The sequence below is a fragment of the Rosa rugosa genome, chromosome 6, assembly GCF_958449725.1.
Source record: "Rosa rugosa chromosome 6, drRosRugo1.1, whole genome shotgun sequence".
NCBI lineage: Eukaryota > Viridiplantae > Streptophyta > Magnoliopsida > Rosales > Rosaceae > Rosa > Rosa rugosa.
The window spans coordinates 24,113,118-24,127,143 of NC_084825.1; the positions used below are offsets into that span (position 1 = coordinate 24,113,118).

The 14,026-nt window shown below is 37.3% G+C and overlaps 1 protein-coding gene and 1 long non-coding RNA gene across 2 annotated transcripts; one reads left to right on the top strand and one right to left on the bottom strand.

Annotated features, from left to right (window-relative positions):
- The first annotated feature begins 907 nt into the window (after positions 1 to 907).
- On the top strand, positions 908 to 5,550 carry LOC133713363 (uncharacterized). Its single transcript, XR_009847955.1, has 5 exons — positions 908 to 1,112; positions 2,137 to 2,295; positions 2,928 to 3,171; positions 4,413 to 4,478; positions 5,051 to 5,550. It is a non-coding gene; the product is annotated as an uncharacterized LOC133713363 (long non-coding RNA).
- A 3,264-nt stretch (positions 5,551 to 8,814) lies between these two features.
- Positions 8,815 to 9,878, bottom strand: LOC133716437 (aspartic proteinase CDR1-like; the record flags this gene model as incomplete). The annotated part of the gene is made up of 2 exons (XM_062143148.1): positions 8,815 to 9,046; positions 9,169 to 9,878. Coding segments are annotated over 2 exons (942 nt in total), but the record flags the coding sequence as incomplete, so codon positions are not given.
- Positions 9,879 to 14,026: the final 4,148 nt, after the last annotated feature.

Consider the following 14,026-nt stretch of genomic DNA (forward strand, 5'->3'; position numbering starts at 1 on the left):
CTTCTAATAGAAATTGACTCAAATAAATGATTGTTAATCTGTCTAGCGAGTTTGTTCTCATTCCTAATTAATCTCCCAACAACATAAATATACAATATAGATCACTTGATGTTTATAGTTAATTATTCTCATCAATTTTGTTTTCGCCGATTAACATATATTGTAGCAATATTGGTCAATGTCTTGATCTATAATCAATCAATTGAAATTCAATTGTTCAACCTTTTTTTGAATCATAATATAAATTCAAATTAATGAGAATAATGAATTAATAAGATAAAATTTAGTATGGTTCAGGTCTTAGGGTTAGACCACAATATTTGAGTTTAAGGGTTTCATAAATCATTTTTATTGCTATTAGGGTTCGAAGTATCACAATTGGAAAAAAAAAAAAAAAATCACATTCAACAACTATAATGAACATGTTGGGTATCAAAAAAGGTTGATATCATAAAAGATTAAAAATTAAGAAAGAGAGATGATGAAGGACAAACTTGTTCGTGCGTAGAGAGAAGAACTTTGATAGACCATTTTTTTTTTTTGAAAAGGAAACTTTGATAGACTTTTTGAAATCTTTGGTCTGGAGGCTAGAAAATTATTGGAGTTTGGTATGTATAGTTAACACTACAAAGTCCATGATTATCCATGATTTTCTAATTCCATAAGTATGAATGATATTTTGAATACCTCTGTACTTTTATTCATTTTTAAAAGTCTTAATTGAATACCCCTAGATTTTGGTGGAATTCATGAAGTCTTTAAAAATCCTAATTGAATACCTCAAGACTTTCATGGACTGTTAAAAGTCTATATTGAATACACCCTGACTTTTAAATTCCATAGATTTCTTTAAAATTCCACTAATTCCATATACAATACACCCCCCTAAGTCAAAAAAACAGAAACCTTCTTTCCCTCTCCCTGAGCTAGACCACGAGCAACTACAGCTCCCCATTTTGGTTCTTATCCCCCGATCAGGGACATTCTTTCCCTTTCCCAATTATGGTTATGCTCTCCCTGATCTAGGTTTTCTACACAGAAGAGTTTCATCAACCTCTCCCCGGCCGATCTAGGTCAAGAAGACACTGTTGGTGGAGTTCTTCGATTTCACAGTAAGCCTTATTCTTCGTCTTAGGGTTTTGACCTTGATTTGTGTTGGGTTTTAGCGCTTCTTTGGGATATCGATTTGGGGTTTTGGGGTTTCTTTGGGATATCGAATTGGGAGTTTCCTTTGAAATTAGATTTGGGATAACGATATAGAGATGGGGTGATTGAAATAGAATTGGGTTTTATTCTGGTTTATGGTTTTGGGGATGGTTTATGGTTCATTTCGATTTGGGACGGTTTATGGTTATTCATAATCTAAGGCTCTGGGCGCTGGGTGCTCGTCTTCCTCACTTCCGAATAAAACCCAGAACTCTAAACACATCGTTGTCTGCTCTCGAAACCCACAACTCCCGAGCCATTGTATCTCCAGAGCACATTTCTAACTTCATCTCTCTCTCAATCTCTCCTCAATGGTCAACGGTCACCGTTTCTCTCTCCACTGCTCCGATCTCTGTTTTGTCTACTGCCTTATGAAGTTATGATGAATTAATGAGTTGATGATTGTTGGATTCATAGATTGATGAATTGATGATTGTTGGATAGTTAGATACTAAAAATTGCTGGTTTGATTTTAGAACAGTGATTGGATTGATGGGTTGATGAATTGTTGAATAACCTGTAATTGATGATTGTTTATTCAATAATGGGCATGAATGAATTCAGCGTTCCTTGCTGCAATTCTTTTCTTTTCTTAATTAACTCTAATATGCCTAATGCAATTGTTCATAGTTTTCCCTTTCTTTCTTTTTTTTTTGGTTCTGTGCATTTTTGTGTTGTTTAAATCGAGCTATTTTCTATTCTCACGGCTGATGTTAAGCACATAAAATTAAAACCATAAAAATATCTAGATATGTGCTCGTGCTGCGTTGAACAATTCTCAGTTTGAGTCTTGTGCTTTTTTATGATATTCACTCGGTTAATGCTTGCGTACTTTGTATCCGCTTGCCAAACTATTTTGTCTATTTCACAAGAAACGGCTGGCTTCCCACCCAAACTTATTGCATTGGATGATTTCAATGTGGTTCACAGGGGACATATTTGACAAGGGACCAGAAGCAGCCTTCATGTTGTACTTCACTAGTTGATTGGATGGGGGCAAGGATTGTTGTTGCAATATTGTGGCCTTTGCATGTGTTGGGAACAAAACTAGTCTATAGTAAAATTCACTCTGCTATTGGAATATCAAAGGTTATTTCTCTTACTTTTTGGACTGACAAGTCAGGTTATTTCAGTTCTTTGTGTCATCTTCTTTTTATAGGAATTGACTTTGAAATAGTATGTATCTTGCGGCTTGTTTTTGTTGAATAATGCAATATGTACGGTGCTATTAGTTTCAAGTTATTTATTGTACTTGGGTTCAACTATTAAGAATCGCTTTTCTAAATTTGTTGGTTCATTTTCACAGATCGTGGCCAATCAAATACTCATAGAAATATTTTGAAGAAGCAGATTTCAATCAATCAAGTGTGCTTTAGATCAAGTCTTCACTTGTTCAGTGTCCTAAACCATTTCTAGGACTTGTCAGTTTATACCTTTTAGACTTTTTCTGACTTTGTTATCAATTTCTTGTTAGTGTCAATCATATCCTGTATAGGCTGGTGCACTGTATGACAATGTCACAGATTTAATTTTTTGAATGTTCTTGGTTCAGTTGGGCATCCACTTCGACATACAGAGTTCAAAGTTGTAGACTCTAAAACTAGTGAAGTTCTCCCACCTGGTTCAAGTGGCATTGTAAACGTCAGGGGTCCGCAAGATAACTTGATTAGTTGATTTCCATTTTAATGATTTAATTAAGATAACTTCTTCTTGAATTGCAGACTTGCAGTTTGTAACTCGGTCATTGTCTCACTGAGGTTAGTGAGGAGAAGCTCTCAGAAGCAGAGGCCACAAGCCCACAATTTCATTGAGAAACGATGAAAAAAAAATAAAGGTAAATACTTCATTAAATATTTAAATTTTGCTATTTTGATAATTGTATCAGCATTATTCTCATAATTGTAGTTGACGCGAGAGATTTGGGCTTGTTCGAGATGTCTACGTTCCCAAGCATTACTACACTGGGTGAGCTTTACTTTTGCAGCTTTGCTAGTTGTGATTTTGATTGAGAATTATTCTGATGAAGCTTTACTTTTAATTAGTCGAAGCTTGCTGTAATGGACAAATGGATAAATTTGATAGCTTAATAATGTCTGCATTCCTCAGGCTGCGTTTAAATGTGTACATGTCTCTTTTGTTTCTAATGCTTATAGTTCATGTGAATGAATCTTCTTGTTTCAGATCCTATGCTACCCACTTTGTTGATATCATTCGTTATAGTATGTGAGCTAATAAGGGTTAAAATACATGTTTTTGGATTTGTAGACCATTTTTGAGGTTCTATTTTTTCCTTTCCATTGTGAATTTTTGAACAGGTTTGTCAGGGGGTGTGTTGGTTTGAACTTTGAAGTTAAAACAAGACCAAAGTTGAAATCTTTGGTATTGTGTGTTAGTTCTTGAACTAAAAGATAATTGGGAGTTATAAAATGGCTGAATTCCTAGTAGTATATATGATCTGAGTGTTTGATTCTTTGATGAAAAGATTAAAGCTTCATAATGTAACTATTAACTATTTCTTCTTGCTTTGTGATTGGGGAAATGCTTGACCTGATGCTGTCTATTTGGCTGTTAATTTCTTGGAAATTGTACCTTTGTAGAATATAGATTAAAACATGAGATTACTAGTGAAGACTAGTGATGGTAAATGGGGTTAGCATTTGATATAGCTGGGACTATTCTACTGTAAGTCTGTAACCTATTTGCTTTATTTGTTTTAGTTCTTCTCCTTCTTGGGATAGACACCTCTGTGTTTGCTAAGAGAGGTGTCTAGTGTGGGACTCTTTGACATCTTTCCTTATAAATCTGTTTTAAGATAATAAGAAGATGCATCTGTACCCCATAAAAGGCTCGTAGAAGCCATTGGTATAAAACTAATAGTGTGGATCTCAGTGGTGTGTAGGATCATCTCTCTATATATAAATATATGTTGATACATATGATAGTGTGTAGAGGGAGAATTTAATGGCCCATTTAGTGTGATATAAAGATATGTTAATACATATGATAGTGTGTGAGAGAAGAAGAATTTATTGTCCATTTGATGTGATGAAAAGTGCTTGAGGCTGAAATCTCTTGATTTAGTAGTCAAAAAAATGTTGTATTCTGTTTTCAGGTTATGGAAATGGCATTATAAGAGTGTCCGAGTTTCGACCTATCACACGCCACTTAACAAACAAGTATGATGTATTTTGTTTTTTGATCTTCAGGGTGATTACGTAAATTCAATGAGAGCAGCACAGGAGTTCAGCTCAAGAATGTTTGATTCCATAAAGGTATTATGTTTCACAAAGCAGCATGGTTTCATGAATAAGCTTTGGAAGTTTCACTTGCACATTTCTTGATGCAAGTCTTTACTTTCCAGTTGTGTTAGCTTCTATATCTGAAATTCTTGTAGTTGTGATATATTGGTTATGCTGATCCAGAAACTGTAGATTATAACTAGCTTAAATAGCTTGCTCGATTTCAAGTTCTAGATTTCACTTCTGTTCTGTGTAAGTGACAGTTTTCTCACATTCAATGTTAAATTGACAGTAGGAAAATGATAAGGAAATGGGGTTCTTTTTATTCATGTTTGAATGTAGCTTGGGAGCCATTTCAATTGGTAGTAGAGCACTCGTTTAATAGCGCATGTAGAGCTGCTGTAGGTTCATTTAGCACCTGGAAGCAAATTTAATTTTCAAACTAGGATCAAAAGATCATTAGAAGATGACGCTCTATTTGCTACTCAATGTTCGTGGTGATTAACTCTTGTTTTGTTTCCTTTTTCCTATAACTGAGTTGGCCTTTTTTGTTATATATTTCATAAAAGTCATTCGTTGTTTCTTTACATTTTGTGAATGTACAGATGGTTTCAACAATGAAGAAGTCGATCTTTGATGAACAAACTAACAAGGCCTTAAGGAAATTGCAAAAGAATGCTCAAAAGAAGAATAAGCATCATGATGTGGTTCGAGCTGAATGGGCAAATCATGTTATACAGTTCTAACTTTGGTTCTTTTTAAGGTAGATGAGTAGCACTTGGAACTGCTTTTGTGCTTTATATATAACTGATGGAAAGTGTTGATGAACTTAAATTATGCATGCAGTTGCTCTGTCTAGCTACTCTTTCTTTACCTTATAGGTTTTTGACTTGGTGCACTAGGTAAATGATAAGATGGTTTTTTGGTTCTCTCGATCATAATGTAACTGTTGGCTAGGTTTAGAGTTGGAACTATGGATTGTATTTTGGATGATGTTGATGCAATTAATGAAACGTAGCCATCATTTTCAATGCTGATTTTAGTCCAATTTTATGGTTTTGATGATTGTAAATGACTGATGTTGAAATGGTTGAAAGGCAACAGATATATGCAGGTTTATGTTGTATCAAGAAAATACAGCACAATTTATGTTGTATCAAGAAAATAGAAACAACAAAAACAAATGATCATCTGTTGTTTCTACCAAGTTCAAACAACAGAAAAGTAGAGTTCAAAGAGCTCTAAGACAACAGAAATAGGTGGTTGATATGTTGTTTCTACCAAATTCAAACAACAGAAAAGTAGAGTTCAAAGAGCTCTCAGACAACAGAAGTAGGTGATTGATATGTTGTTTCTACCACGTTCAAACAACAGAAAAGTAGAGTTCAAATGGCTCTCAGACAACAGAAGTAGGTGTTGATATGTTGTTTCTAAGCCATTCAGACGACAGAAACAACAAAAACTCCGTCATCTTACATTAACTACATCGACAGTTATTTTTTGAATCCGTTGATGAAGTGAATTTCCAACAACATTAATATGTAGTGGAATGGTGTTTTAGACGACAGATAGACTCCGATTCTTCAATATTAGGTACTTCAGACGACAGAACTTAAACTGAATCTGTCGTCTGAGTAGCTTAGAAACGACGGAGAATATCTGTCGTCTGAATGGCTTAGAGACGGCAGCCACTTAGACAACAGATTTTTACTTCATCAGACGACAGATATGATCTGTCGTCTAAGCATTTTTTGGCATAGTGGTACTAGTCCTAAGAATCCTCGCATAAAGGTTTTCCTTAAGGATCAAGTCTTGTATCTAAGAATCCTAATGCATCACAGTTTAGGACTTTCTTGTAGTCCAAATAATGGATTCCTAATCCAATGTTAAATACACTATCACATTAGATATCTAGGTTGATTCTTTTCCATATCCATGTTGTATACGATTTAATGTTTTGATGGTTTCCTAGTTACTCTAGGATAACTTGTGATGAGTCCACTTTTGATCTAACATAATTGTCTCAAGAATGAAGTCCGGCAGAGTAGGTTGTGAATCAACTTCCTTCTCCTTTGATAAGAATAGGTCCAGTAATTTCTCATTTTCTTTCTCATACTCCTGAAATTCACACAAACATTTATTTTAATTTTTGTTTTTCCTGTACGTACTGTGAAGAACAAAACGACAATGTTTACATTTATCATCCCCCCATCACTTTATTTGCTTCATCCTCTTCATGCATCTCAAGGAACGTACCAAAGTCATCGTCATCTTCATATGTTTCTTCCTCCTTGTGAGGCTCTTCGGTGAAGACGTTTGTGTTTTCCTCGTCGTCTATCTCCTTCTGCTGAATCTGAACTTCCTTTAGGATTTTCAAGCTCAAGCCTGATGATATAATCAGATTCTCTTCCTTCTTCATGGGCGACTCTTTCGAAGTAATCAGAAAAATTGGTCACTTATTTACTGACGTTAAGAGCTAAGTTTTAGAAATCAAACAAATGTTGTCTGCAAAATTGTACTAAACATCATAGATATCACGAAAGAGAGAATCTATCCGCCGATCGAATACTAGGGTTTCATTGGCCTTTCAGTTTCCTTTTTTTTTTCTTTTTTTTTTTTGAAATTAGGTTCTAGTTTTAGAACTCTCTTACTTATTATACCTCCAATTCACTTTTTTGAATACTTAAAAAGCTAAAGTACACCTCCTTACGTTTACCAAAACACCCTTAAACAATTAAATCTGTATCTTCAACAATTTTTTTATTTTTTTTATTTTTTATCTCTATCAATTCAACCACGATGAATTTTGTGAGAGAGCTGCCTACATGTTTGGTGTACTTTCAATGATGGAACTAGATAGTGATTCTTGGAGGGGTCAAACAAGTAGACAATTATAATGATTTTTCTTTTAATCCAAATCATAGGTTTTTTTGTTTGTTTTGCAATACGGATGGTTCTAGAATAAAATTTGGTTATCAAATAAATAATATATTCAATAAATTTAGTTTAGAAAAATTAAGCTGTGGGCTGAGAAGAGGAGGATGAGGATGGTGGCCAAGAGGCCAAACGACGTCGGATTAACCCCTATAGTGGGTGTTTTTTGTTCTGGTTTTTTTGTCTTGAAATGACCATTTTGGCCCTTATAGTGACCCCTAACGTCAGATTTAACGTCCAATTTGGACGCAGCTCAAGAAATTGGACACGATTGATGAAATTGAAAAGTATAAGGGTGTTACTGATTAAATTGAAAACTACAGGAACTACATGATGTCAACCAAACCTCAGGGAGATAAACTGAAATTAGTCCTTATTTATTTATGCGAGATTTTTGGGGAAGTGTTTTATGTTGGTTTTCATATTATTTTTCTTCACCATTCTTGGATTATATCTTTATTGCTAGCTAGCTCATTGCTTCTCCTCACAATACCTTGTGGGTAGTAGTCGAGTCTTTAGCCCAGGAGGCTATTACAAGAGCCTGGGAGACTCTCTTTATCGTGTGGTGACCCTTCCTTCTCCATGTTCAACCTTTCTACTTATCCAGCGAGGCTGGTTTGATTTTACGAGTTTACTTCAAGAAAAGTTTTATAAATGTTTGCATGCATCGATGATTTTAAAGAGAAAAAAATGTGGGAAGGTATTAGGTTTTCTTTTGATTTCATTTACTCGAATGTTTGTTTTTGTCTATACTCACGCTAACGTGTTTTTTGAATACTTTTTCATAGGCCATTCGGTTTCAAATGCCCATTTTGCAGACTTGATAAGTTGTGGTCGGGTGTACTTGGAGTTGAGGCATAGTCAACATCATAGCTTCCACGTATTTACCTTATATTTATTTCTTGTAGACCTTGTGGATTAGAATTGCTATGATTACAATCTCATGTATAATATTGATTGTTTGAGAAGATTCAGCTATTTCCTTATTTCTAGATGTGGAGTTGGCTATCATTATGGCGAGCAGGTTAGGGATTCAGAAATTGTGGTTGGTTGTGAACTCTTAGAAGTGTAAATTTTGTTATTTCCATAGATTCTTGGTAGTCTATTTTAGGAGTAATTCTGCCGAATTTTCGGTGGAATTATTCCTAAGGTGGGACTCATAGGGCCACTTCGGATTTCAGGGTGGAAAATGGGGCGGGTCCTGTCAGTCATAAATAAGAAAATAGGTAAGAAATTTAGCAATATGAAGACATGCATGTAACACAAAATTATTTTACTCCAATGGCGGAAGCATGATAATTTTCTCACGTGGGCTAGAAAGCTCCATATTATGTAAATATATAAGAAACTCATAGGATTACACAATCTATATGTAAGTTTCATAATGTCACCTGGGCTATAGCACAATACCACCCCCAGCTCCGCCCTTGTTTTACTAGGAAGTACAATCAGTTGGCTTGAAGGACAAAATGTTGTTTTCGAGGTCATATCCTACCAAGAAGTTTGTCACCACCACATTCTCATATATTCCCAGATCAGTTGTCGGGCCAAATGCTAAACAAACAATATCTTCACACACCCTAAGAAATATGTTATTGGGTTTCAACTTCACATCTGCACCACTGAAATGGACAGTCACAATGACACTGGTAATGTCAAGTTTGGTCCTGTAGCAAACATTTAGTAAATATGTAGTTGGATCTTTAATGACCTCTAGATGAACCTCCTTTTGAATTTCTGCTTCATAACTGGTATAGAGATCTGTGGGCAAGAATGTTACGGGAGTCACAGAGTCGATGATAACATTGCCCTTAAAAGTTTGGCAGCAAGAGTGAAACGGTTGCCTCCAACACTAATGCCTTGCAGCTCAAGGTAGTAGAAGGTTTTAGAACCATTTGAGAACAAAGGTGTCGAGACCACACCAGCACCTGAAACTTTACGATCAAAATACATCTTGCTTGAAATATTAGGATCTGTTTGGGTAGACATGGTAGGAACCAAGCAATGAGAGAAATATTTCCCCCCAACCGATTTGCCGATTTGGGATACAAATGACACATCTCCACTTCCAAGTCCAAATATTTCCGACTTGACCCCACTGAAGATTCCTCCATTTTGGTGTCCGCAGCTAAATATAGTATCGGGAACAGATAAGGAATTCAATGTGACAGTGTCGAGCGATAGATTTCCTGTGGTATAAGAACCATCTCTATAGGTGTAATTATAGTGACAAAACTGTGTGCTAGAACAAGAGGTTTTGGTTAGCAAGTGGCACTTTTTGGACGCACAAGAGAGGGCTTTATAAGTCAGGGAAGAGGTTAGATCGAAGAGTGGGATCTTCTGCTTGAAGCAATCTTTACATGGAGTGCATTGCGTCCATATAAGATCGCTTCCAATGTCGACAATCCCGTTGAAAGGTCTGGATAGTTTACCTATTGATATGTTCATCAGGTACTCTCCTCCGCTAAAGATTAGAGCAGTTTCCTCAACTTTCCCTGATTTGAATGTCACGCCCCGAATTTTGAATAACCAATTCAAATCCGAAACATGAATAAACAATTAATACAAATACGTTCTGAATTTTTTTCTCACAAACAAACACACCACTCGCCACTCAACACAAAAACTCGAAAACCTCGAGTTAATTATTACAATTCACTCTTACAAAGTAAAATTGCAAAGCTCTAAATGAGCATAACAAACCTCACAATATAATGCTGTAATTCACATAACACTACTCTAAGCAGCCCGATCACCGTCCTGGTTCTCCTGACCTGTAGGATTTCCCGCTACACAATTTGAATAGTGTACCGGGAGTTGCAACAACACAAAACCCGGTAAGCTTTTTACAGCCAGTATGAGTAAACAAGAAAGAACTGTTGATTTTAAATTACAATTCTTATAACTCAACAACACAACCAACAATCTCAACATCCACGACGCAAACGTCAAACCCATTCAATATCACCACTTTGGTCTTATCACACAACACTATCACCATTTTTGGTCCTATCTCACAACACTGTCACCACTTTGGTCCCATCCCATAACACGTTAGAGCTCTAACTGCCTCGTTACCTCTGACACCTTGGCCTAGGGTCAAGCAACGGCAAAAATACTTCGGTTAACACTATAACCGTCGCGCTTTGGACATCCCCGTCCTCAGCACCATATACTTCGGTTAATAATAAACCGTCGCGCTTTGGACATCCCCGTCCTCAGCACACAACTTCGGTTAATAATAAACCGTCGCACCTTGGACATCCCCGTCCTCAGTACACAAACACTCCGGTTATCCTTAACCGTCGAACTTCGGACACCTCATCCTCAGAATCCTACATTCTCTAACTCTATACATCCTCCAATGTAAATCATGAATATTAACAAGAACTCATCAATCATGTTCATCACATATAAATATGGTAAGTTACATGTCAATTCATGATAATTTAATCATCCCAATTCCACACTCTTCAATGTCACACCATTCACATATAATCACGTAAATATATATATACGTAATTATCCGCTCAGGGATAATCACTAATACCAACTATAGTTCACATGCAATAAACCGAGAAATTCATTTGTATAGTAAAAATCATTTTACTTACCCATGGACCGTAGTTGATCAAGTCCATATGATTTTAAAACAAATATTTATTTCATAAATATTTTCACGCAATTACGACAAAATAAGGTAATTAAATTTATTCGGTTCGTAATATGAACCACGTGAGGTTTACTCACCTCTAAATTCCCGCTGCGTCTTCTTAACAGCTCAAAATACAATTTCACGAATCGTCCGCCAAATCAAACCGTCGATCACCTAATCAAACATGACCTTAACTTAGCAAATAACTCAAAAACATAATCAAACGACAATCCAACGGTCGGATTGAAATTAAATGATGATCCAACGGTCGGATCCTCACGGATCGCCTTCCTAATCACTGTTTTGCATTTATACGAAGATCCAACGGTCGGATCTTCGCCCATGACTACACAAAGCCACTGGGACTGTCATAAGATCATCATATCAAAACTACAAGTCCATCTGACGGTACTAACTTCACAGATCACAAATCTAACGATCGAAATCGATCTAAACTTAAAAATTCATAACTTAATCATACGATATCCAAAAATTGCGTATAATATATCGAAATGATCGTATTGAAATATAGAATCTGAAAATGTACAGAAACCATATTTTTGATCCCCGGAGGTGGCCGGAAAGGGCCGCCGGAGTTAGTGGCAGAGCCGCCGCCGACCACCACCAATGGTGTCGGGGCCGGGCTGCTCTTCTTCCTCTCATCATGCTTGACAACTTTCATAACTAGCACGAAGTCTGAAAATGACCGGAAGGGGTCGAAAATTACCTTGAACAGTATGAAGGTGGCCGGAATTTTCCAGAAACCGGCGAGAAACTGCAGAAAACGGCGAGCTCCAATTCGACGTAAAAACGTCAATTTAAGGCTTCGATTCCTTCTGAAGAGTTGTTAAGAAACTCAAGAAGAACTCACTGGTTCAAGAATCACAGAAAAATATGGTCTGTAGCTCGAGATATACCGATCGAAAGCTTCGGTGGTCGGAAAAATTCCAGAATTTTGCAGAATCCGGCAAGGCTTGATTTCGACGTCAAAACTTCAATTTCAGGCTTCGATTCCTTCTAGAGAGTTGTTAAGAAACTCAAGGTGAGTTTACCAGTTTAAGAATCACTCAAAACGATGCACTACAACTCGAGATATACCTATCAAAAGCTTCGGTGGTGGTGGAAAATTTCCAGAATCCGGCGAGCTCCAAAATCGACGTGAAAATTACAACCTCACACCTCGATCCCTTCTGGAGAATTGTTCAGAACTTCCTTATGAACTCAACAAGCCAAGAATCACAAGAAACGATCGTGTATAGCTCGAGATATCTTGATCCGAAGGTTGGTTGTTCGATCCGCACGGGTCGAGCTCCGACGAACGTGAAAACGTTCGATCCAGTTCCGATCCTTCTTGGTGCTTGTATAGGAAGATGAGGCGAGCTCAATGAGCCAAGAATCAAGTGAAATGGTGCTCTGTAGCTCGAGATATCGAGTTTGGAACGAAAACGAGCTAAACCGGACTCGGGGTCGCCGCCGTCGCTGCCGGCCGTGCCGCCGCGCAAGGTTACCTCCGGTAGCTGCGCAAGGTCGAGGCGAAGCCGTGGAAGGTGGTCTGAGGTTGTTTGGTGGTCTGTGGTGGACGGTGCAGCACGATGAACAAAGCTCTGTTTTGTTTCTTCGACTGTGACGAGAGGAAACGAGAGAGAGAACGAGAGAGAAATAGAGAGGAAAGGAATTAAGTTTCTGCTGTCGGTCGATCGAGTGTCGGCAACAATTCATAGTGCTCTAATCGACAATCATCATGAAAGGTAAAGAATGAAATGATCATGTTCCTTGCTTTTGATTAATTATAAAAAATCCGGTTATTACATTGAAACAGTGCCTACTGTGCTGCCTGTGATGTGAGCGTCGCAAGGCATTGCTTAGTCGTTGCCAATGAGTTTCTGATGGATTGTAGAAATTCATGAATTGAGACAAACTTCTAGTGAGAGACCGAGAGAGAGAGATATGGAAAAATAGCTATTTACTGACTAGAGAGAATAGGATTATTGGTGAGTTCATAGCATCTGGCTCGAGTTCTAATAGATTGATATTAAAACATAATTTTTATTAAAAATTATTGGAGATGCTTTCATAAAAGAAAAAAAGAAACAAAAAAAACATTGTTGGAGATAAAGGCATTAGGAGTAGATCAATTTTACTTTCCTAAATAAAAATTGGTGAGCGTATTGGGTAGGCTTGGGCTCGGGTCGAGAAGTACAGAACCCTCTTTCACTTTCTTCTCTCTCTCTTTTCTAGCCGTATTCCTCTTCTTCTTCGTTTTTTTTTTGTCCCCCTTTTTTTCTTCCTCCCCAATCCCCATTAATCCATTATGCAGTTCTCTCTTTACCATATCTTCTTCTTCTTTTTCTTCTTTTTTTTTTTTCTCTTTTTTTCCTCCCCAATCCCCATTATGCAGTTCTCTATTTACCATATCTTCTTCTTCTTCTTCTTCTTCTTCGACGACTTCAATCTACTCCGCTCCGAGCTTCAAGCTCAGGAGGCCATCAAGAAAAGAGTTTTTGCAGGTGAAGGAGTTTCTCGGCTTCATTGGTTCCCAAGGTAAGATTACTCAAAGCAACAACTTTCTCTGTGTTCCCATGTCCTATGCTCAAATTTTAATAGTTTGTTTCATATAGGTTCTGGGTTCTTCTGAAATTCTATATATTTGAGTATGGAGAAGGAGGAGGAGGAGCTGGCTTGGGAGAAGAATCTAGAGAGGCTGAGATGGAGGAGAAATCGGTTCGGGTCGGTCTTTCGGTCCCGGAAAATATTAAGCCCGACACCGACCCGATAAACTGTAATTCGGGTCGGGCTTTGCACCGAACCGACATTTTCCAATACAAAACCGAACCGAATCGGGCTTTTTATCTCGGTTTGGGTCGGGTTCTCGGGTTCTCGGGTCCAGCCGCCCAACCCTAGTATTGGGTGATCGATCACTGACAATGAAAAAACTCATGAATGCATCGGGCCATTGGTTGACCAGATGGAGGGGCCTACATAGTCAATGGAT